The sequence below is a fragment of the Neomonachus schauinslandi genome, chromosome 1 (genome assembly GCF_002201575.2).
Source record: "Neomonachus schauinslandi chromosome 1, ASM220157v2, whole genome shotgun sequence".
NCBI classification, from domain to species: domain Eukaryota; kingdom Metazoa; phylum Chordata; class Mammalia; order Carnivora; family Phocidae; genus Neomonachus; species Neomonachus schauinslandi.
Window position 1 is genome coordinate 64,340,341 of NC_058403.1, and position 25,900 is coordinate 64,366,240.

The window sequence follows — 25,900 nt, forward strand, 5'->3', positions numbered from 1 at the left end:
TGTGAGAGTGAAGATGTTAGATTCAAACCCAACACCTCCCATATTGTTCTTGCTGGATTCCCACAGGAACGTCTCCCTGGCGGGCAACAGCTTCCCCACCACAGCACCCACTACCCCTCCTTTACTTCTGATAGAACCCCGATTTGTTCAGGAGGTTGGTGGAAGTCCCTTTATCTCAGGCAGGGTAGGCATGACCCCAGTCCGGAGGAATGAATCTGGGATTGGTCTAAGGGTGGGCATGGGACCCAGTTCTGAGCATAGGAGAATCTGGCAAGTAGAGCTTCCCATCCTGAATAAAAAGATATTCCCCAAGGAGAAATCCTTTCTGTCCCTTTCTGCTTTTGCTTTCTTCTCTTCTTCTAAGAACATGGATATAAGACCTGGAAATGAAATGAAGATAAAACAATTTGCCAAAAATTGTGGAGCAGAAAACCAGAAGGAACTTGGGTCCAGGATCATTTCGTGTCCTGACCTGCCAACCTCAGACTTCTTTTATGAGATAAAGTCCTAGTTGTTAAGCTAATGTTAGATTTTCAGTTGTACAATTTTTTACAGTTGAATGCACTCTTAATTGATACCATGTCTTTTTATTAAGAGAAGTCATATCATAAAATACACCTGTCCTTCAGATTTTAATTTTATTCATAGGATCCAAAATAAAGGCAATAAATGCTCGTGAGTGAACAAAACTGCTCTGTTTGTTAAATTTCTCTTCCAGGGAATGTATAGCATTGCATACACTTGGTTTTTACGAGATATTACTGCTGATAGTGCTGTGGTGAGTTGTGTCGAAGCTTCTGACATAATATTAGGTTTATTTATTTATTTATTAAATCTGTTTGTTTTTTTTAAAACGATTTATTTATTTATTTTAGAGAAAGAGTGCGCGATCAGGGGGAGGGGCAGAGATGGAGAAAGAGGGAGAGAAGCAGACTCCCCGCTGAGCACAGAGCCTTACATAGGACCAGGGCTCGATCTCCCTACCGGAGATCAAGAGTCCCATGCATTTCCAATCCAGCCAGCCAGGCACCCCATAATTTTAGATTTAAAAAACCGAGAGTAGGCTAATTAGAGCCCAAAGGCCCACATGATGAGGCAAGATTCCTCCAGGAAAAACTCTGTAGCTAGTCATATGCAAACTACTTACATCAAACTATAGAGTCTGTCTTAATTTTCACATTAATTGAGCTATTAATATGCACTGTTGAGATCTTAAATTGAGCTTTAATATCATTTTCTTGTTTTAAGACCTAAAGGATGATGAAAAAGAATACTTCTAAATTTTCCACACTTTGGGCTTCTGTTACTTATTGCATGAGAATCACCAGCTAAATGCTTGCTTATTTAGCAACAAGGACCTTGGCTTATTCATTCCAGTGTCACCTGCAGGAAGTGGTACAATAGCCTCACTGAGGCAGGAATGAATAGTATTCACTGAGTCGCAATAGCAGCAATAAACAATAACAATAGTAATAGCTAATATTTCCCTCTGCTCACTATGTACCAAAACCAGCGTGGGTGCCTTCAATGCCTGGTTTTATTTCACCCCCACCAAATCCCTGTGAAATAAATCATTTCCCTCTTTCAAATGTGGAATGAGATCCCTAGAGAGGTTAAGTCACTTGCTCAAACTTTTTCAGCTATGAAAGCACAGTCTCAATTCCAGAGTCTTGGATTCCTTATGAAATATCTACGTTTTACAGCTGAGGAAACAGAGGCTCAGGGAAGTTAAGTAACTTGCTCAGGGTCACACAGCTAATAAGTGGTAGAACCTGGATTTGAACCCAGGCAGTCTGTTCTCTTTATGCATTACACTGATTCACAAAAGGATAAACTTTAGGCATACCTCAGATTTGTGATACAATTACATAAAGTTGACTATATGAAATTGAAGGCTAGTTGATCACTAAATGTAATGAAGTTTAAATGTCAGCTCTCAAGCCTTTTTTTTTTTTTTATTTTTTTAGTAGTAAGATATCTTTCCAAGACAGAACTTACTTCAAATCCATAGTGATAACTCGTTCACTCTGGAAAATCATAATACAGAAACTGCACATTAACTTCTAACTTATAAAGAATTTACATTTAGGCCTTAGGTTTCCTAACTCCTGTCCTCTTTCCCACACTTTCCCTGTGCCCCCTCTGGGCACCGAATCTCCCTCTACTGTTTCTAAGGTAGTTTCCAAAACAGTGGTTCTCAGCCTTGCCTGTGCACTGGAATAACTTGAGTTTAAAAAATAAAAATGAACAAAACAAAACAAAGCCCCTCTCATTTGGGGCAAGAATATGCAATTGGAAAAAGACAGTCTCTTCAACAAATTGTGTTGGGAAAAATGGACAGCTACACGCAGAAGAATGAAACTGGACCACTTTCTTACACCATACACAAAAATAAATTCAGAAGGGATGAAGGACCTAAATGTGAGACAGGAAACATCAAAATCCTAAGGGAAAACACAGGCAGCAACCTCTTAGACCTCAACCGTAGCAACTTCTTGCTAGACACGTCTCCAGAGGCAAGGGAAACAAAAGCAACAATGAACTATTGGGACTTCATCAAGATAAAAAGTTTCTGCACAACAAAGGAAACAACAAAATTAAAAGCAACCTACAGAATGGGAGAAGATATTTGCAAATAACATATCAGATAAGGGTTAGTATCCAAAGTATATAAAGAACTTATCAAACTCAACACCCAAAAAATTAATCTAGTTAAGAAATGGGCAGAAGACATGAAACAGACATTTTTCCAAAGAAGACATCCAGACGGCTAACAGACACATGAAAAGATGCTCAACATCACTCATCAGCAGGGAAATGCAAATCAAAACTACAATGAGGTATCACCTCACACCTATCAGAATGGAGAAAATCAAAAACACAAGAAACAACAGGTGTTGGTGAGGATGTGGAGAAAAAGGAACGCTTATGCACAGTTGGTGGGAATGTAAGCTGGTGCAACAACTGTGGAAAGCAGTACGGAGGTTCCTCAAAAAGTTAAAAATAGAACTACCCTATGAGGTGCCTGGGTGGCTCAGTTGTTCAGCGCCTGCCTTTGGCTCAGGTCATGATCCCAGGGTCCTGGGATCAAGCCCTGCATCGGGCTCCCTGCTCAGCGGGAAGCCTGCTTCTCCCTCTCCCACTCCCCCTGCTTGTGTCCACTCTCTCGATGTCTCTCTCTCTGTCAAATAAATAAATAAAATCTTAAAAAAAAAAAAAAGAACTACCCTATGATCTAGTAATCGCACTACTGGGTATTTACCCAAAGAATATGAAAACACTAATTTGAAAGGATACATGCACCCCTATGTTTACAGCAGCATTATTTACAATAGCCAAGATATGGAAGCAACCCAAGTGTCCATTCATAGATGAATGGATAAAGAAGATGGAAATTACTCAGCCTTAAGAAAGAACGAAGTCTTGCCATTTGTAACGATGTGGCGGGAGCTAGAGAGTATAATGCTAAGTGAAATAAATCAGTCAGAGAAAGACAAATGCCATGTGATTTCACACCTTTGTGGAATTCAAGAAACATAACAAGTGAACAAATGGGAAAAAAAAAAAAAAGGCACAAACCAAAAAACAGACTCTTAACTACAGAGAACAAACAGAGGGCTACCTGAGGGAAGGTGGATGGGGGGATGGGTGAAACAGGTGAAGGGGATTAAAGAGTACACTTATCATGATGAGCCCTGGAGTGATGCATAGAATTGCTGAATCACTTTATTGTGTACCTGAAACTAAGACAACACTGTACGTTAACTATATTGGAATTAAAATAAAAAACTTAAAAAAAAAAAGAATTTAAAATTCATTTGGGCTCTATCCCCAGCATTTCTAATTCAGGTGATCTGAGGCATACCCCATGCACTTGGAGTTTCGGAAGCTGCCAGGAGATGGAAGGTACGGCTGAAGTTGAGAACCACTGTGGTTGCAGCAGCGTTTCTCAACCTTGGCTCTATTGACATCCAGTGTTGGCTAATTCTTTGCTGTGGGAGACTGCCCTGTGTGCTATAGAATGCTTAAGAGGGTCCCTGACCTTTATCTGCTAGATGCCAGTAGCAACTTCCCCAGTTGTGACAACCAAAAATTTCTGTAGACTTGATCAGATGTCTTGGGGGAGGCACAAAATCTCCCCTATTGAGAACCTCTCAGACAGGAAAATACGTAATGATGCCAAGGGGATCTGTTAGAAAACCCTCTTGTCATTGGAGGAAACCTAATCAGGGTGCCTTTCTTTTTTTTTTTTTTTTAAAGAATTTTTATTTCTCAGGAAAGAGATGGTATATCTCTTCAGGAGCATGGTAGAGGAAAGTATCTTCGAGAATAGGGAATTAAGGAAAGGGTACAGATCTTTCTTGCTGATCTGAAGCACAACAGAAGGAAACTAAATCTTTTTTTAATTAGCGTGAACAGCGTGGCTGGATGAAATATTGTCTCTTGCTGAGGAGTTGCTGCCAACAAGATAAAGTGGAGGAGATAAAGCAAGGACTGGGACTGAATGGATGTAAATGCTGAATGTTTCCTCAGCTCCTGGAAGGCTTGGCCACCAAACTGATGATGATGGAGTAAACAGAAATGGATGAGAGTCTAGGTATGTGGATAAGAGCAGAGTTAGAGGAGGTTGTTCTGGAAAGGTTGGAGTTTGGCAATAAACTATTTGAGTGGTCATCTTAGTTTGGGTCATCTGAGAGAAGAGCCCAGGAAGCACCACAGGAGAGTGGGAAAGGGAGGGGAGAGAAGCTAATCATAAGTGCATTATTGGACGTCGCCGCCGGGGGCTGTGGAGCTTCATCCTTCTGGAAGTTGCAGGGGGCCAGGGCCAAACACAAGCCCCGGAGGTGTGGGGCAAGAGGGCTGGCGTGTTTATCTACGAATTCCCGTGAGTCATTGGCTGAGGGCTGTGTCCAGGGCTACACAATCCCAGCACTTTCGCTGGCTTCTGGTTTGGGCCTTGGGCAGGCTTGCAGGTGTGGTGCAGGCAACTGGATTTGGCTGGTCAGCAGCGGATGGTGCTTGCTGGTGGGAGATGGGCGGGCCACTAGCAACTTCCTGTTACACTGGCCAGTTTCAACATTTGTTTAAAGGTATTGACTGCTTTGCTAGTTAACAGTGTTCCATTTTTAATAAAGACTTCTTTATATTAAGGAACATTAGGAAGGCACACCAGCCTCTGTCACCACCTGTTTGAGACCGTGAAATACCACTGCCAGAAGCCTACCAGTCATCTTGGCCCTGTCCTCAACTCCTCTTCCCCTCACCCCTTGCATACAGATCACTAACAGGGGCTTTCAGGTCTACTCCAAAACTCAGGAATTTACCCACTTCTGTCTCTGCTGCTACCTCATTAGTCCAGGGCAATGCAGTCTTTTGCCAGGACTATTGCAATGGCCTGTTCCTGGCTCCTGGGCTCCACACACTCGGTTTTCTTCCAGTTCCTTGAACCTACAAAGCTGTTTTGTTTTGTTGTTTTGTTTTGGAATACTCCTCCTCTGCACTATATCCCAGCCCAACCCTACCCTTCCAAAGACTTGCTTCTTCTTATCTTTTAGGTCTGGCCATCACTTCTTCATTGAAGATCTTCTTCTCTAAAGAATGATCTCCCCTTCCCCATATGCTATTCCTCTCTCAGTCCCTGTTTGTTTTGTGTTGGCATGTTTCACAATTTGTAATTATTTTGTTTGTTTATTTCATCAGTCTCCCTCTTCAGAATGTAACCTCCATAAGGGTGAGAAACATATCTATCTCCTGGACCACCATATCCCACATAGGGTTGCCAGATTTAGCAAATACAAATACAGGCTTCTGTGTCCGTACTTGTACTAAAAATTATTCAGGGTTTATCTGAAATTCAAATTTACCTGGGCATCTTGTGTTTTATTTGGTGACCCTAGTTCCTAGGCCCTGATACATAGCTGACTCTCATTACATGTTGTTAAATAAAAACTTGATAGCAGCATATCAAATTGCTACTAAGGCAACAAAGTGGGGGTGTGTGTGCTAAATCTACAGAACTAGAGTAGTGAAAAACACACTTGCCATTCTTTTCTGTTCTGATTTTCCTGTCTACTCTCTCCAAGAGAACCTAATCAGCTGACCCCCAAAATCTTGGACAGCCCAGTCGTCTGGGAGGGATACCGGCCACGGAGGGGAGCTGTTAGGAACAGCGTTTATACACCGTGCGCTACCTCAGTTTTGCTTGGCTCTGTGCTGCGCTGGGACATTAATCTTCTTTGGCCCTGATCTCCCAGACTGTGAGCTTGATAAGGGAGGGGAGAGATGACTTCTTTCTTCTCAATCATTCACCCCCAGCGTCTCACTCTGTAGATGGCACATAGCAAGGACTCACTGAATGGTTGCCAAATGGACTGATAAATGAGTGAAGAGTAGGGGGGCTAACTACTCTGGTTTGACCAGGCCTGAGGGTTTCCTGAGATATGGGGCTTTCAGTAGGGAAATCAGGGCAGTTGGTCCCCTCGGTGAATGATGCTCACTCTTAGTGACTGGGCTTCTTGTCCATAATCATCTATATTGGCTGCTACATGACTATCACGATCAGACAGCCTGCTGGCCTGTCTGCCCATCTATTTTAGGATGATGCTGGATGTTTGGAGCTCTGCTGAACCCTTGTGATTTCCTATGCCTAGGACCTTGGCCTTGGCTTCAACCTCAGTTCATGGTCCTTCCTTGTGGCTTGGTCTTGTGGTCTGTGGTAAACACCCTGGATTTGCACTCCCAGAATAAAAGCATGCAGGCTAAACTCATGTGAAGGGCTCTTGATCTTGAGCTAATTTCATGGACCCCCAGTCCTGGCCACTATAGGTATTCTTCATCAAGACCTGATTATGACCAATTGCTACTTCCACAGAACACCAGTTAAGTGTTTATTGAGTAATTAAGCTGACATAGAACTTTTCAAATACATTTCTACAAATGTCTGAGTTACTTGCCTGTGAAAAAAATGAGTTCTCACTTTAACCAACCCCTCCCTCATACTGCCAGAGGGCAGGATTCTAAACAAAACCACACAAATCCATTTTCAATTATGGCAGCAATGCTCCAGTCTCAGTTAGGTCCTGCTGGTTTCCTGGAATTGGGGGTGAAGTGGCTCTTGAGAGGTTCCCAGCACTTATAGTAGTTCTCATCCAAACAATTAGAGGTCTTGAGCCCCCACTTGGTGACGGCCATACTTAGAGAAGACTCAAACATAAATGCCTGTAGGAAATGAGGAGGGGAACAAGAAAGAAGAAGTGAAGCGGATAATAAAACATACCTGATTCGATGTCAAGAGAAAAGATGTAGGTAGGCAGGATCTTTGAATAAGAAGTTATGTGTGCTAACACAGTGAGGACAGCAGGCTCACACCTTGGGTTCTGGCTCTGACCCCACCATGCAGAAGCAAGTGAGACTCGGTGCAAGGCTCTTAACTTCTCTGAGCTCCACGTTTCATTCTATAAAATGGAATTGGGCACGTAAGCCTCACATTGTCCTTTAGCGTTATGGAGCTAAATTTGCTACATCCAAAGGCAGAAGCAGGAGAGTTCTAGGAATATTCATCTTCTTAGGGGCCATCACTCACTGTGGCTATGTCCTCATGGGGAGGCCATACTCCCCATTTTTGTAGTGGAGGAAACTATGGCTCAAAGCTGAGAAATGGCTTGTCTTAGGTGATGGTAGCAAGAAGTGGAAGAGCTGGGATTTGAGTTTTCTTTTTCAGGACTTTGATCAAGAGATGGGCTGGGAAAAGGTGAAGGAGGAAAAGAAAGAGTAAGGAGGAGGAGGAAGAGGAGGGAAGGAGGAAGCAGAAATGGCTGTAGCACTTTTAAAAACCCTATCCCAGAAGACTCTGAATGGTGGCTGTCCCGCTGTATTCAGGAGGTTTCTGTCTCCAACAGAATGAATATGCAAGTGCTCGGTGCAGCTTAAATATTCCAGCTTCACCAATTGCTGTGGCTTTTAAAAATAAAAATAAAAAATAAAATAAAATAAAAGGAATAAAACCCTACAATTCTTACGTGTTCACATTACTGGAAATTTTAAACATATAGACTGGCAAAAGGAAGTTAAAGTTCTCCTGTGTCACAGCCCTGAGAACCTATGTTAATATTTGGTGTCTAATATGCATTAGCTTCTTTATGCCTAGAACAATGGAGATGATTGTCTTTGCCTGACTTCCCATAACAGGCTTGATGTGAGGACCAGAGGAGATCATGTGGAAGTGCTGTGCACATTATAAAGCACTATTCAGATATAAGGGTTATTACTATGGCTGTTCTTGTTGTTGTGTCTTGGAGGACTCCTTCAGAGCCTTGCTGTCTGACTGGAGTGACAAAACCCCATTCCAGCTGAGCTGTGAAGACAGTATTATACAAAGTCTGTTTATTCCAAACTGGAATAAGGATAAGTATAGCTGGGCCTGGGTCCAAATTATATAACGGGAAATGGTGATGGAGACCCAGAGTTAGGTCTAGGTAAAGTGCCAGACACTCCTCTGCCAGGTAGTCTGGGCTCTCTGGCTACCTAGGGCATGCCCTGCCCTTAATCCCTTACATAGGGGAGCTCTTTCTGCCCTAGTGCTCCAGGCCCTAGGCATTTCCCAAAGTCTTGCTTCTCATATAAATAGCCCATGTACCTCAGAGAGCCTTTGGAGGCAACAGCTTAATTGAGACTGTCAAGCCACATCTCACAGAGATGTAGGTCTCCACAGAAATTCTGCAAAGGCCCTTGGAAAGGGAAAGAGAGCCAAGGTCAAGCAGATGGGACTTTGCACCCTCCCCCTGAAGATCAGCTCCATCAACTCTGGTCCTGGAGTTGGGACTGAAAACAAACTTCATTGGATAGAGAGACAGGTAATGCTGTCTGTTTGCAAGCTGGGCATGGAGTCAGGCAGTTCTGTGCTATTGATTTTAAAGTCAGGTAGCATTGAAGGCATTTGTTGAAAAATGTAAAGCAAATTTGCATATGATTTAGCATAAAATTACTCCTTGTGGTCCATAAACTCCACCTCCAAGAATGCAAAAATAAAATAAAAATCAAGTACCTCAGCCAACTGCAATTGTGTTCAGCCTCAATGTTTATAGCCTGATACAGGAAGAATACAAAACAGGTTTTCAATCCCATCAATTTCATCCCATCCAAAAGAGAGCAAAAAAAAAAATGAGAAAACAGCTGAGAACTGCTGCTCACAATCCCTGACTATAGTGAGGCAAAGGCTTTCTGATCCTCCTTGGCTTGAGAACTCCGCTGAAGGTGACATCCTGCATCTCTGGGTACTGTGGCCCTGGAAGATTACCTCAAAAAGCAGATGATTCTGAGACACAGCATATATACTCTGGGCTGCATACAGATAGTATTGACAATATTCCCTTGTATTTGAACAGTCTATAAGGTTGAATATAGCCACCTGCTAGGGTGGCTACCACACCCAGTCTACAGATGGGGAAAGCGAAGCACAGAGAAGTTAAGTGACTTGTTCAAGGTCATGCAGGAACTAAGAGCTAGGATTTGATTTCAGGTCCGACTCAAGTCCAGAGAACTTTCTACCCCACCACATCAGAGGTCTAGTATACACATAGGGGTGTGTGCATACACACATGGAAATAAATACACACACAGACACACACTCTCCTTTCCTGACTCCTCTGTGTCTTTGGAGAAATTAAAAAAAAAAAAAAGCCACTCCTCTTGAGAAGGTTGGGAAGCCCAGAGGCTGCCAGAGCCTGGCATTTGATTTACTTACCATGGTGCCATCAGCAATCCTCTCAGGTGCCAGCTTGGCTTTGCTGGCCTTCTCAAAGCAGTCAGCATCAGGCCCATGAGGGGTCATTGAGCTGTGCAGGCTGCCTCCCCCTGGCAGGAAGCCACCTTGCTTTGCCTCATAATGACCTTTGATAAGTCCCATGAATTCACTCATGCAGTTCCCTGGGAAGGTTGAAAGAGTATTAGTTTTATTATCCAAGGCAAGACCTGTAAAGTACCAAGACCTCTCAAGCATTATTTCTGTGGAATGCCAAGAAGATAGGAGAATCTGATAAATTTTTTAGGATTACTAATGAATACAGATAGATAGGGGAAAAAAACCCCACAAAGTATTCATGAGTGTGAAACTCTTGGTAGGCAAAACTCTACTTGATGGACATGTGGATTATTAGAGGTCTTAAATTCCACTGCCTGAAAGAAATAATGTTGGCTCTAAAGAAAATCATGGCCCAGACAAGAATTTTAATAATAATTAAAATGAAAGTTATAATAAAGAGTAGATGTGCTCTATCACCTAGGCTTATAAATCCTGTATTAAAATCATCTTCTTTCCCAGATCTGATCTGCTCCTCCCCCAAATAGCCCCACAGTAGTACATGGTATCACCATATTTCTGGTTCCCAATCCAGAAAACCGAGATGGAGTGTGTGTGCGTGTGTGTGTGTGTGTGTGTGTGAATGTTTTGATGGAAGAGTCATGTAATGGAAAGAACCCTGGACTTGGAGTCTATTATCAAACGATAATCTGTGTGAAAAGATCTCAGTAGCTATAAAAACCAGTCCATAAATGCTATATAGCCTAACAAACATTATCTGCTGTTTCTGAATCTATCATCTTATTTTCTACCCTCCAAAATGCTTCTTAGATTCATTCTTTTCTTTCTAGTTCCACTGATATTCTCTTCATAGAATCCTAAAATTTTAAAATTGGAAAGGATCACTACTTCTACTCAATACAGAAGAATTTCTATACTATTCCTGACAGATTAATTCCTGGGGTCTGCCTGCATGCCTCCTGTGAATGGAAGCTCTCTACTCAACAAAGCAACCTACCATACTATTGAAAAGCTCTGGGTGTTAGAAAGTTCTCTCATATTAAATGGAAATTTGCTTTAATCCAAGTTAAGTACATTGGTCTTAGTTGTGCTTTCTGGAGTCAGCAAAATTTGACAAAAATCACCACGTTCCCACTCTTTCAATCATATGTTTTTATTGAAATAAAGCTCTTTACTAGAACAGCAACACACTTAGGGCAAGAATTAAAGAAATACAATACCTGAGAAAGTTTAAGTGCCTTTCCATTCATTCACCCACCTACCCATCTGTCCATTCGCCACCCCATCTGTCTGCCTATCCATCCATCCACATATGTAATTGGACACTGTGCTAAATGCTATGATAGAGATGAGTAAGAAATAGCCCATCTAAACTTACTCTCATAGTCTGTCCCATGAGAGGGCTGAGAGTGCAGACCATGAACAGAGCAGAGAGCTATGGCATTGGCAACCCTTGCAAACCTGGACATTTGGCATGATAGATGCCCCAGCCTTCTTCCTTACATGTGAAGTATAACCAAGTGCCAAAATATTTCTGTCATTGACTAGGCAGCCATATTCATCCTGCCTAGGAAACAAAATGCTGCTGCGGGCCCTTGTAGAAAAAGTAAGACCCAGATCACAGCTCTACTCGTTTCTCCATGAAGCGGAAATAGAGGAAAAGAAGCAACTGTAAGCATAAGGTGTCTATATTTTAAAAGCAGTTCTGCTCATGACTGAAATATGTTGTCACACTCCTCAATCTAGGATGTGTCCTCAGGGTCACCTTCATGGCTTAATTTTAAGAAGAGAGCAATGCAGAATTCAGCTTTGATCTGAATACGAATTTAGGTAGCAATGATTTTGGTGATGACATTTCTATATCATTTTCTATACCTCAAAGGACATGTGGAGGGTAGACCTTGCCTCTCTGATTAATGCTGAATCCAGTTGACTCAAGTACATTAAGATGACTGGAGACAGTGTTTCTACAGAAATAATTCTCCACTTCTATAAAATTACATCAAAGTAGCAAAGATTTTGATTATTGCTAAAGCAATAGTTTTAATACCTATGGAAAAAAATAATTTTAACTTGGGGTTCTGTGGTTTTTCCAACTAACTCAGGCAACCATACCTTTCTCGATATCTATCTATCCTGGGCCAAAGGTACTTGAGAGTCTTTTAAAAAATTATAAGAGCCATTTCACAAGGTCATTTGTTTCAGGCGAATGAACTACAAACCAAAGTGGCTTGAGAGGTGTAGCACAATAGCAGACTTGTCTGAGTTAGATGGCTCTGTTAGCCTTCTCCCTGGGCAGGGAGACGAGCCGCAGGCCAGCACCTCTCAATATATGGCCTGTGGACTCCTCTGACTTGCTAACTCAAAATGCAGATTCTGAGGTTCCACCTCAGAACCAACTAATTATACTCTCTGAGAGTGGGCGCTGGGAAGACTTTTTTTTTTTAGGAGGCATTCTAAGTGATTTTTAGATTCCTACTGTTCTCAAAGTGTGGTTCCTGGAACAGCAGCTTGTGGGAGCTTGCTACAAAGGCCAATTCTCAGGCCCCACCCTAGACCTACTGGAGCAGAAATTCTGAGGGTGGGGCCCAAGAATCTGTGTTTTAACAAGCCCTCCAGTGACATTGACACATATGAAAATGTGAGAACCTCCACCTCAGGCCCATAAAGCAGCCTCAACACAAGAACTAGGTGAAATAGTGAGTTATCAAGGACGGGCATGTGAGGTACAGGCTAAGCTAAAGCAATTCTCTCTCCTGGACAGCAGGTCCTCTCGGGGACTAACTTCCAGAACACTCCTCGGAAAAGATGGTAGTTTGTTTTTATTCTATTTACAAAGTATCTGGTGTCTGAAATGCACCTCAGAGTCTTTCCAGAACTCTAGGTACAAAAATGCAATCTTCAGGAAGTGGAATTGTACATTGACCTTTAGGTTGGATTTACGGCCAGCTATTGGACTATTAAAAATGCCAACTTCATTAAGTGCAGCCATGAAAGATCTTATTCATTCTTGGTGATGCATTTACTAATTAAATAAATGTTTATTAGATGCCTATTGTGTATCGGGCACTGTGCTAGGCACATCGGTTAGTGGTTGTGAGTGTGTGTGTGCTCTGGCATCAGATTGCCTTCAATTAAATCCTGACTCCACCACTTAACTGGTTATTCGATCTTTCCAAATTACTTAATCCCTCATGCCTCAGTTTTATCTTCTGAAAAAAAGGGGATAATGATACTACCTCCCTCTTATAACTGTGTTGAGGATTAAATGGTTTAATAGTTTTAAAGAACTTATAACAGAGCCAAAGAAAATGGTCAATAATTGTTAGCTGCTAGTAATAATAAATAAAATAAAAATAATAGATTTAGTAAGTTCTGTTCTAGGCAACAAATGCTCCATAGAAATTGCATCCAGAATGGGGTCCATTCCCTAGTGTGGGCTGCAGTCTGTTTTATTCCACCAAAATAATTGGAGAAGGCACATTTTACTGGCTCTTGAACCAGGCTTAGGTAAAGAGCTTTCCCAAAACAAAAAACTAACCAACAACATCCCACCATTCCCTCTCCCCCAAAAGAAGCATCTGAAATGTAAAGAAACGTCTTGCTTCACACTTTATCGGCCTTTCTGCCTCTCCTCAGGGCCAGAAGAACTGGGCTGTAGGCATTACTTCCTTCTCAGAGTCAACACATCACTGCCATCTCCATGGAAGTCATGGTGTTTCAGCAACTACAAGTCTGGGGAGCAGCACTAGGGCCTCCGGAGGCAGGATCCTAAAAGCCAGCACAGTATGGTGTCCAGGGACACCATACTGTGGTATTCCCAATGGCTAATGTTCAACACTTTGTGGTCTCTTTGGTTTCCAATGTGGCTTGGTAGAATAGAGACTTACTGTGGTAATAAGGAGGCCTGAAGGTCTTGTCAGCAACCCCCCATCGAGGTGGGAAGATGACAAAATCAGCGATAGCCACTCCGGGGCGGACAGACTTGGCGGTCAATACTGTGAAGATGGATGGATCCTGTGAAAGCACAAGGAGACACCGAGCCCACGATGGAAGGGAGGTGACTGGACAATGGTACACATGTCACCCACACTGGAAGGGGTTTCCAAGTTGACTCTAGGTTGTTATTTTTTTTTTTTAAGTAGGCTGCATACCCATTGCAGGGCCTCTTGTGGAGCCCATCATGGAGCCCAACCTGGGGCTTGACTTCACAACCCAAGATCAAGACCTGATCTGAGATCAAGAGTCCGAGGCTTAACTGACTGAGCCACCCAGGCGCCCCAACACTGTAATTTCTGATCAAGCCACACAGGCCAAAGCTAAGAAGTCTGGGCTTGTCATTGAGGTGTAGAAATCACTCATCTGACTTTCCCCTCTTGCTTGAAGCAAAATGAATTAACACCAGCTAAGAGGATTTGGAGCTGCTTTCTCACCCTGCTGAGCCCCCATTTCATGCAAGTGTTACCCTGTGGGTCTGAGAACCAGTCGTGCCTGCCTCCCAACCTCAGGTCAGGGTGACAAGAGCTGGGATGTGCTGCAGGGAGTTCTCAGCAGAAGGGATGCTCAGAGTGAGGTGGAAATAGAAATAAAATAGTATCCAACTCTTGGTATAGATGTAGGATATGCTTCTTTGAGGGCATCACAGAGATTCCAGATGGTATCCTCATTGCTTTCCTTACCCTTGTTTGACTCTCAGGTCTAGAATACACCACTTACATCATTAGTTTGGGTGGTGGTAATATAGAGGGCATAGGCTGGGGGACAATATTGTGATTTTAAAAGAACTTTAGAATCCTTCAATGGAAAGACTGAGATTCAATTTCATTGAAATCAATGATCGTGTTTGCTTTCACATGCCATGCTAGGGTCTGGGATTCAAAGATGGTTGAGAACTATTCCTTGCCCCTTTAGCATTGTTAGTGATGGTAGTGTGGGGGTCCTGGAGGAGTCATAAAACAGGTGTGTGAACAACTGACCACGGCAAGGTGCCAAGGGCAATCTAGCTTTATAAAAAGAAATCCAAGGGAGTACAGAGGATGCCACCTACCTGAGAGGATCAGGGAAGGCTTCAAAGAGGGGGTGATATTTGAGGCAGTTTTTGAAAAATGAAAGGAGAAAGAAAGAAAAAGGGAGGCGGGAAGGAAAAAGAAGGAAGGAAGGAGAGAAAGGAAAAGGCATTTTAAGCACAGAAAACAGGAAGGACATCAAAATGCACAGAGATTTTGTTAAGAGGCAGGAAAGCTAAAGCCCAGAATGCACTGGCAGAAGGCAGAGGGGCTAAGAGTTGGTACTGGAAAAATGAGTCCAGGGCCAGATGGTGGAGAGCATCAGATACCACGCTTCAGAGCTCAGACTATCCTAAACCATGGGGAGGCTGCACAGATTTTCTAATGCAGCGGTAGAATGATCGGACCTGGATTTTGGAAGAATAACTGTAGCAGCAGTACAAAGATTGGCCCCGTGCAAAGGCAAGCCAAAACCCCATCCCTATCGCTGTGAGATATTACACTTCTTCCTCTGTCTTGAGAAATGATCTGAAACTGTTAAAGAAAAGGTAGTGAGGCTCAAATAAAGCTCTATCCGTGTCTCTGGATCCTTTTTCATGCTGTTTTGGGCTTGATGCCTCATTTTCTTTTCCCTTTTGGTTTTGTTACGAGTTGTTGCTCTTCAGAAAGGTAGTTTTGTCCCCCTAGAGATAAGCTGAACTGACTCAGAGTAATCTTTCTGTCTCTGGTTCTCTGGCTTCTGCTCTAATTATCCTTCCAGCTTTTGGGTTAAGTTAATCTATTATGAACTAGGCTGCAAAATGAACTTTCCCCCAGGATCTCAGAATGGAGCACTTTATCACGAATGTGGGGCCTTGGGGGCTTGCCCTGTAGACCAGGGGCTTATTTGTGGCCCTCTAATTGAGTGAAAAATATCACCGAATTCACACTTTAGAACTTACGTGTTTTAAATTCAGGCCCTGAGCATTCTGAGGAACTTTAGAAGAGGGCTGTCTGCTCCATCACGGCTAAAAACAGCCAGGAGTGGAATACCGGAGTAGGAAGCCGGACCGAGCAGACTCAGCATTCATAAGCAGGACAGAGAACTTTCCAAATCCAGAGCTGTCTCTTTCTCATCACTTTATCACCAACATTAGCAGTTGGTTTCTTTGGGGGATACATTTGCTAAGGAGAAACTAAGTTTTTGGCCATCTATGGGAATTACTGAGATACTCGGTGTAAGAACTAAGCTGTGTTCAAAGCTGAGTGTTGCATGTCAGGCTTGGCTCCCCCAGTAGCTTGTTATTTACTCTGTTCCCCAAAGCCTGGCTGCAGGGGATTCAAATTCCTGTCAGCGCAGTGATGAATGACTATATCTTGGGCTTCCAAGGGTGACACTGGAAATGTTAAATCTGTGAATATCGGGGACCTACTATGGACCCCTCCCACCTAAGGGCTGCCCCATCCCCAGGGCCCCTCCATGGTCCAGACTTACTGCATGGTCAAAGGCCACCGAGTTAATGACCATGAAGTTCTCCAAGTTGTACTTGTAGGGGGTGTAGTTCCCGTGCCAGGCCACAACATTGAATGGGGAGACATCCTGATCACAAAAACAAACAAACAAAAAAACAGGAAAGGGTAATCTCAGTGCTTAATGCTTTTGTAGCTGTGCTTCCACAGTTTGTACTTGGCATCACTGCCTCTCTTTTTGATTTGATTTTGTTCTCATAATTTAGTAATGGCGTCCCTTGGGAGAAGTATGACCCTGAATCATTTTGTGGTTGCTTCCCGTGCCTTCAAACTGTCCCTTGCTAAGCCACTAACCCTATTTTTCCAGTTCATAAGCTGCAGCTGCCTCTGATCACAGTGCAGCAGAAGCACAACACATTCTCCAGGTAGTGCCTTTTCAACAATTTTCAACACAGTTGTGAGAATCTGTGGATGTCAGCAATTCTCAGACCATCTGGGCTGGGGTTCCTGGTGCAAAGGGCAGGCACTTGCTGGGACTGCCCTCCAGGTAATTGCTGCCTAGAGCAGCTTCTGGTACACTCAGTTCCTAGGTCGCTGAGTGCAGGAAGGTGGTACCTAAGAGTTCCAGCCCCAAGGACTTGAGTTTTCAGAGCAATCCCGAGGTGATGCTCCTTGGGCCTGCTCCTCTGGGGTAGGAGAGGATCGGTGCTCTGTGACAGGAAGGTAGTCCCCACTGCAGCCATGCATCTGTTCTGGAAACAGCATCTAACTCAGAATATTCTAAAGACTTTACTGAAGGGACTCCTAACAGAGGTGTGATTAGGGTTAGGTGAACTGACTAGAGATGCTGAGGTTTCTGAGCCTAGCAACAATGGGAAGCCATCGCCATTCCTAGGCCTGTGGGATATGTGAAGACACTGTTGTTATAGGATTCCAGCAAGAGCTAGAACCACGAAGAAGGGGCTGCTCAATGGTGTGCTGGTAAATATTTAACACCTAGCAGCTATCTCTCTGGGGAAAAAATGCTCTGTTTTATAGCATTTGTTAATTTTGTGGGTATAAGTATTCCACCCTCATCACTTTTGAGCTACTAATGTAATGTTGCTGAACACAAAGCTGGGAAGAATGTGTCTCTCAGCTCTTGCATGCCAGTATGAACTGGCTCCAGGACACCACTGGGGCTACCCAGCAGGAACTGAGATCAGGGAGGGATGCAGTCCCCAATAGGGAAGAAACAGGAGAAGAAAAACCTCAACTTGTCTTTCCTCCTGCCTTCCAACTTCCTGTGAGTACCTCCCACTGTTTGAACCCAACCCAAAACCAGCTGGCTAGGGAGCCCATACAGGTCATCTCCCAGGACACAGATCATGGCAGAGAAGGGGTAATGGATCAGTGTGGGAACTCACACAGAGAACAACCAGCACAGAGTCCACTTAGAAAGTGGAAACCCACGGAGCTGCTGGCTACCTTGAGAATAGTGGTTCTCTATCAACTACATGTCAAAGATAATACGGGGAGCATGCTTAAAATGAATGCAGGTTTCCACACCCCGTGCCCAGAAGTTATCATCTTTGCCAGGCTGGAATAACATCGGAGGATCTGCATCTTAAACTAGCTTCCCTTAGGATTTCTGGTGCAAATGGTCTCTAAACCACATTTTGAGAAATTCTGACCCAGACAATATGAAGGTAACAATGTGTCAATGAGGCTGGCAATGAACTCTCAGGGGTTAATTTTAAGTGCCAAACTAGTTGGCCTCTGCTGGTTAGCATACCATCTACCTTGGATGCTGTCCAAGGGAAATAATATGCCTTGAAAAATATAAGCTATATGTCAAATGGGCAAAAATAATGGTAATAAATAAAGGTAAACAGAAGAAATCTTTGGATTACTTTGGTTATATAATTACATTCTGCTAATATATATTCAGTACATTGAGCAATAATATAATATATGCTAATGTATTATAGATTACATATTACATTATTATTTATTATTATTATTATCTATGCCTTTGCTTATCTCCTGAGTTTACAAGGCTGGTGGTATAAACTAGGTCAAGCTAATTAATTGAGTTCTACTTTTTTTGTATCAGTCATAGCTTCTATTTGAAATATGGTGCCATTGGTAATAAAAATCTTAGATGATCTGCTTGTTTACTCATTTCCCTTTTCATAACATATTACCCTGCCTGTATAGTATATTTTACATACCATTTATAGAGAGCTACATATTGCCAGGATTTTTATTGCTTGGTGAGTGGAAAGAGCATGACCTTTGGAGTCAAACAGATATAGGGTCTAATGCTAGTTCTGCCATTTACTATGACATTTGGTAAATTACTTGTCACTACCTTTTGTGACTACAAATGAGGCAAATAGTACTTTATTTGTAATGTCTTAGTGGTATGGTAAAAATGAAAGGATATGTAAAGTACTTAACACTGGCCTTAGCAATCAGTAGGTGCTTAATAACTATTTATTCCATTCCTGTCCATCGACCCTTTTACTTTACCTGTTTGGCAGCAAATAGCTTGCCTTGGTATTTATTAATCACAGTGTAACCACCTGGCACTTGGCGATCTTCATACCAGGCAACGGGTATCAAAAAATCTCGAGGATTGGCCAAGCCATTGGCTCCTAGAACACAGCGACCCAAAAGTCTTTTAGATACTTCTGAAATCACATTGGAAAGATGCCCACAGTTGCACAAAGAGAAAAGGCCATGTCAAGAGCCATTCCACAATTTGTTTTCATTGTCCAGAGGCTCATTGGAATCCCAGTCTGGTACCCTTTTAGGAGGACCCAAGGAATTTGATTAGGAAAAAGAATCATGAAAATCATCATCATCAACACCAGCATCACCTCCTAAAGTTGTAGAGTAAATATGGTTTACTGACCATATTACATGCATTATTGCATCACTGCAGTTGAGGGGAGAGGATGAGACTAGAAAAGAGGCCAAGGGAAGATCTGGTAGAATACTAGAACTTTTCCCCAAGAAAACCATGATGATTCTAGAACTCATCTACAGTCCTTGATCTCAGAAAGGAAGGGTTACATACTGTTGCCCCCAGGCATGCCTCTGTTCCTCAGACAGAAGTCGGAATCCATCCAAGTCTGCAAAACTGCTCTCCAGCCTGACAGATCTATCTGCCACTCAGGAAAAAAGTACTCAGGACTTGCCTGCTTACCTTTGCTTAGGAGTGAGTGTTCCCTCCAGAGAAAGAAAATAAATCAAAAGACCAAAAATAAAAAGTATTAAGTGCAAAAACATAATTTAACTCTGAGAGGAGAGACCTGGGGAGTGTTTTATCATTTCTGGCTCCTGGGGTTAAAAAATATAAGCCCCCAGCTGGTTAGTAAATTATATATATTTTCCAGAGGGTATGTATTCCACGGAACCTGGAGGCTATGCTGACTGTAGAGCAGCAGGAAGCCAGACTGAAGTGGGAAGAGCGGGTGGTGAGCAGGATGACAGACGGCCCGCCATGGCTCCAGCTGCCTCTCTGCTGCCTCCCACCTTCCTCTGACTATTTGGATCTCCCCAGGGGAGTGACCAGAAGGCACATGCTGGCCTGTCCTGTTTGGCTCTCAAAAAGCTGTTGACAAGGAAAGGAAGAACTGGGAGGTGTGGCCACCACCTTTAGCAAACATGTCACAGATGACACCAGGGGCCAATTTTCCCAGCCCCTCCTTTCACTCCAAAAGATGTTTTGAGAACAACTCCTCCTACCACCTTCACTTCTCTCCCGCATCTCCTGCCTCCAGTTTGCCAGAAGAATTGGGGGTGGGGGGACCTTGATTCACTTTTGAAAGTTTTCGTCTTGCCTCATGGAGAAGGTTTCTAGCTCCTTCACGGCCCCGAGTTAACTGTGTACATTTTGTGGAATGTGCTGAGTTGAATGTGAGGTTTGTAGACCATGCATCTTTCAGTCCAAGTCCCCTTTCCATAGGAGTACAGCCCTTGCCGTTTTTATGTCTTTCCCCTGCTTTATTGTCTACACACAACTTATTGACTTGAGAAAATGATCTCCCTCCTATTCACAAAGTTCATTCCCACATGTATGGTTTTGCTTAAGTGGTTCCCTTTCCTTTTTATTTGTCCTCAGCTTTTCATCAAGAATTAGTCAAATCTCATCTGTTCTGTAAAGCTATTCCTGGTCACTTGGCCCCTAGTAACCCAAACTTCTACATCCTTTAGGGTGTACACTGTATAACCAGAAATCTATTACATGCTGTCTGCTCTCCAATGGTCTATATACTACTCTAGAGAGAAATTTATAATGGGTTGGCTTCAGTTGTTTATTTTTATGTATGTATTTTATGGGAAGAGGCCTGTGTTACTCTTAATGAGATTCCGTAATTACCCTCAGCACAACACAGAGCCAAGACTAGCTGATGGATTGATATACTGATGAGCTAATTAATGATTTCATTTCATCAGTTGGGTCAGCCATTGCACAGAACCTCTGAACTTAGAGGTCTGAAAAAAAAAATGTCTGGGGTTGTTTAGAGAGTTCTAATAGGCTTCTGAAATTCCCAACTACACTTGATCTAGAGAAGTTGTCTAGAGAGGAAAGTTGAAATTTGAGTGAGATCATGAGGGGAGAAGGATAATAAGGGGAGAAGGATGTTTAACTCTCATGCAATTATCTGTCCTATATCTCAAGGGAGCTTCAAAGCTTGTAGTGAAGATTTACCAATTGGTCCCAGGTCAGGCAACTCAAAGTGGACACCGTAGACCTCCAGGATGTAGCCCCTGGTCTCCTCGAAGACATCAATGCTGAACCGCATTCCTCTCTGGAACAGGAAGTAGACATTGGTGTGCACTCCCAAATCATACCTGTAGCTATAAAAAAGCTGCCCCAGAGCCACAGCTAGTCCCAGATGCAAAAATAAAGCTACAGTCTGATGAGTTATGTTTGAGGTGACCAGCTCAAAGATGAGTTAAAATGAAAAATTTAACTCCTAATGACATCTGTGACCCAAACCAATTCTACTCTAATCTCTCATTGGGTTCAGAGATACCAGTGCTCCGATATAGCCGAATTTTTAAGAAATTAGTCTTCAATGCACCCCAGCCCCCACACCAATCCATGGAAACAGAGCCTTATCCAAAGTGTGTATGAGTATTTAGGAAAGCAAATTGATAATGCTCTTTGCTTTGTGATTGTGTCATATTTTAAAACAAATCAGGCTCCCAAGCCTGCTTCCCCTTCAGCACAGGGAGCCTCCTGCATGACTAAAACTCCCTCCCCTTGCTCAGACATGATCCACCAAGAAATTTTAGTTGGAAATGACAGCAGTTGCAACATCTGATTGCTCCCAAATTAGGGAGAGGCAGGGGAAGAAGGGGACACATCACCAACCTGAATGACGCAGATCTCATTGGGCTGCACAAGCATCCTGCCAAACTCAGTGTAAATGTGAAGTTTCCCTTTCTGGGGAACTAACAAAAAAGACAGGGCAGCAGTGAACAAACAACTCTTTTCGCATGAGGACCACTTCATGAAGAGTAAAAGGTTCAAGGGCTGCATTTGATTTTTCATTCCAAAAGAAAGAGCTTTACTGAGTCTCATGGGGGGAAATGAATATTCTGACAAGTTAGGTTAACAATTTTACTACCTGGAAGAAAGTGAATGAAAAAATCGATTCTGCTTAGTTTTGTTTGCGAGGTAAAGAGCTTGTATATGCCCGGTTCTGTGGATTGACCAAAAAGGGCAACAGAAATCAGATGGAAAACCACTCACTTCTGATAGTTCCAGCGAGCCTGGCATTTGCATATCTAATGTCTACACCAAAATGGTGACTACAAAATATCAATATTGAAACCATCAAATAGAATGGGTAGACCAGAGAAATCTCTAAGAGACGTTCTATTTTAGATACCATCATGAAAATTTCTATCTAAATGGCAGATATCAATGACAGATAGTCTTTTCTTGGGCAGGTTTGAAAGCAAATAGAATTATCTTAATAAGTTAATCACATGTTGGTATTACTCTTTATTTCTTTTCAGCATTCCAGATCTCCCATATTAGAAAGGCCCAGCAGAGATGGGCAAAGACAGAGAGACCAGGAAATAGACCAGGGGCTTTGAGGTACACCAGGAATCTTTTTCAGACCACCAATGGCCTCTAGACCTCAGTCTGTAGATTGCTCTACATAAGACAGATTGAAGGATAAAGGAAAATAATATGTATAAAATTGAAAAGCAGCTTGTGACTGGGGATCAATTCACAGTGAAATCCTCAGAACTTACCAATCAAGAAGTCCCCATCTGAATTGTAAAAACATCTGAAACATAAAGAATAATTCCTGTGATTTTCAGTTTTAACATTGTCCAGACAAATTAATTCACTCCACGTATTATTGTTTACCACCCACCATGTGCCAGTTCAGTGCTGGATATAAACTGGTGAGCAAAATGACCCAATCTCTGCCCTCATGCAGCTGAGAGCCTAGTAGGAAGTCAGACAGCAATCAAATAATTACAGAACTGTATCATCGTAGAGAGTCAAGTTCAGGGGAATGAAGGAATAATGAACCTGATCTAATGTGAGGAGTCAGCAAAAGCTTCCCTGAAGAAGGGACATTTGACCTGAGATCTGAAGGAATTATCTAGGCAAGAGTTTGGGGAGTGGGAAGAACATTTCAGGCAGAAAGAACAGCACATGCAAATGCTCTGAGGCAGGCTGAAAGAACTGAGTGAAGGCTAATGAGGCTCAGGGGAAAAGAGAGGAGGTGGTATGATATGATGTTGGACCCAAAGAGACATCTTCAGTGCCTTGTCATGGCTCAGAGAAGTTGAATGACTTGCTCAGATTACTCAGCCAGGAGGAGTGGAATGGGGCTTTGGATGTAACAGTCTGGTTCCAGAGGTAGCGTGCAAAACTGGTCTGAGATTCTGCTTCTCCAAGAAGAGGCAGAATGCCATTTACATATTTTTTCTGATTAAAAAAAAAATCCAATATGTAAGCTCCTCTACTGAGGAATGTTAAGCTTACACAGTTAATAGCTGAAGCCAAAGTCTGTCAGTTTGACCTGCCACCAACTGGTGGCCCTTAATGGCTGCTCATGCAGTATGACTTTAGACTCAAGAACAGCCCTGGCGAACTTTAAGAAATTAGAGATATTCTGACCCAAACCTGATTAAAGTCAAAATACCTCTTGGACTATTCTAGCTTCCCAATGCCCATTGTCTCTTTTCTATTTGCACTGTTATGTGAAATTCTTATTTATGTTACAGGGATCAGTCAAGATTGAAATGCTCACTTATTAATAAATGTATATCAATGTTGCTCTGGGGGGGAAAAAACAATAACATAAAACAACCACCTGGCTTTCACTCTCTGGCCAACAGCTCTTGGGGAATAGGGATGTTCTGCCCAAGCACTGAGCCACTTACCTGTTCCCCATGGAGGTGTTACAGAGAAAAATATGGATGGCAAGTCCATTGTTAGACTTTATGTCTCCAGCTCCACACAAGGTATGCAGGCCCTGGAAGGAACAGCAGGAGAAGGAAGGGTGTATGCAAGTCTTGTCCAAGAGGCCAGCCCTCCTCCTGGTCCCTGAGAGCCAGGAGGCAAGGTTCTATAGGGTCTGCTCCGTGGGACGAGTGGGACATTCGGGGTTCAGCCTGCTTCTGGGGAACTCAAGATTTATGGGTTTTATGGTAGGTGGTGGCTGACCCTAGTTGCCAGCCATGGCCCTAGATCTGGATTGTCTCAATGGCTAAGATGACCTTACTTGGCATTTTATGAGTTTGGTGCTTAAGATCAACCTGGGGGAGAGTTTCTTTCAGAGGTGAAACCAGATACCTAGGAGGCCTAGGGAGGAAGCTTGCCACATTAGGGACCAATTAATGCCCCTCAAATGCACCTCACCAGGTAGGCAGCTTTGTGCTTATACATAGGATCAGCCCTAAGTTTTCCACAACAGGGAAGTGGAAGCACTCTGACCAACTGTAATCCTCTCTGCTGATAATCCACAGTCCAAGAAGCCTTAACACATGGGTCTTCTCAAAAGTCTTCAGCCCCAAACCTGCAGATGGAAAGGAGGGAGCCCTGCTCCTTCAGATATCCATAATTCACCCAGAGTGGGGGATTTCTTTTTGTATTTTAATTCAATTTGTCAGTTTGGAGTCTATTTAGATGAACCTACACAGAGTTTGAAGCACTTAATATAGCTAAGGAATTCTGCATGATCCAAACAATTTGGCCCATGGCTGGGCACCTGGACTCTCCCTAAGTAAGCCATGGACTGAGGTTGGTCTGCAAAACCTCCCACTGCCTTCTTTGAGCCCCTCTGCCTTGAAGCTCCCTTCCTTCTCCTCTACATATGGTTTGCTCTGAGCACAATGTTCTAATACTCCCAACACCTGTAACTACCAAGCAGAACTTCTGATCAGCATTGCATTAACTGGAGTTGTCACCCTGAGTTGATGCTATTCTAGGTCCATTTCAGAAAGTTCATGAACTTGGATGGGAACAAAATTATATATTTATTTTCAATAATCTCTGAAATGTATCATTTTCTTCGGTTAATATGAATGTAAGCAACAAACTACAGAAATATTAAAAGTACCTGTAACCTGGTCACTGATAGAAATCATGGATATTTTTAGATCACATTATAGTTTTACAGCTATTCCAGAATCTCGTTTATGCTCATACTTCTAACAACTATAGCTGTTAGATCTTTCCATAGATCTTGTGATTTAGTGCATTTATAAGGAAGCATATGTTACTTACTATAAAACCAAATTTGTTATTTTAATATTTTTATCATTGTATTTCAATATGATCAACTTCTTTGTAATTTTATGTAATTTATTTTATGCATTTAAAAACACAAGCTTTACCAGACTATTAAAGGAGTCCATGGAGAGGGAAACAAGCCCTAAATGACTCTTAACTGTAGAGAACAAACTGAGGGTTGATGGAGGGAGGTGGGTGGGGAATGGGCTAGGTGGGTGATGGGGATTAAGGAGGGCACTTGTTGTGATGAGCACTGGGTGTTGTATGTAATCGATGAATTACCGAACTCTACTCCAGAAACAAATATTGCACTGTATGGTAGCTAACAAAATTAAAAAAAGGAGTCCATGGGGGAAAAAAAGCTAAGAACCCCTGTTCTAACCCAAAACAAAGAAACCTGAGTCAGGTAAATGCTCAATTTCCATTGGCCATTCAGAGATGTTGTAAATAGCTCACCAGTGCCCTTTGGTGTCAGCGGCCATTTGGTGCCTGTAAGTAAGACATCCCTTGGCCAGCCCTGGAAGCAGGGGCCGGTGGTGCTGTCTCTGTTGCCTGCCTCTAAGTCTGCTGCCGCCTGGCATTCAGCCTGTTTGCAAAGGGCTGGATCGCTCACCGGGGAAGAAAGCAGAGCAGAGGGAAGGTGTGCATGGCATTGACTTACGCTCACGAAGTCCACCTTCTTCTGAGATGCTTTTGGGATCTCAAATGGTTTCCATCGAAGCTGGGGAAAAAAATACATGTAACAGGAAAATTATTTTAGAAGGGGAAACCATAGGCTTTCTAAATAAATAGCATTGATCACACAGAAAAAGGATGGCTGTTCCTTCTGTGTGGCTCCGACTACTTGTAATTTTGTTATTTTAAAAT

The 25,900-nt window shown here is 42.8% G+C and overlaps 1 protein-coding gene across 1 annotated transcript in view; it reads right to left on the reverse strand.

Annotated features, from left to right (window-relative positions):
• Positions 1 to 6,874: 6,874 nt before the first annotated feature.
• HGD (homogentisate 1,2-dioxygenase) overlaps positions 6,875 to 25,900 on the reverse strand; it is a 41,882-nt gene continuing 22,856 nt past the window's right edge. The window contains exons 5-14 of the mRNA XM_021692486.1: positions 25,695 to 25,754; positions 23,683 to 23,774; positions 22,537 to 22,571; positions 21,644 to 21,723; positions 20,975 to 21,074; positions 18,787 to 18,911; positions 16,298 to 16,402; positions 13,708 to 13,834; positions 9,743 to 9,924; positions 6,875 to 7,218 (exon numbers count right to left, since the gene is read on the reverse strand). Of these exons, the coding sequence (XP_021548161.1) occupies positions 7,069 to 7,218; positions 9,743 to 9,924; positions 13,708 to 13,834; positions 16,298 to 16,402; positions 18,787 to 18,911; positions 20,975 to 21,074; positions 21,644 to 21,723; positions 22,537 to 22,571; positions 23,683 to 23,774; positions 25,695 to 25,754 (1,056 nt within the window). The 3' untranslated portion in view covers positions 6,875 to 7,068. The remainder of the gene's footprint in view (positions 7,219 to 9,742; positions 9,925 to 13,707; positions 13,835 to 16,297; positions 16,403 to 18,786; positions 18,912 to 20,974; positions 21,075 to 21,643; positions 21,724 to 22,536; positions 22,572 to 23,682; positions 23,775 to 25,694; positions 25,755 to 25,900) is intronic.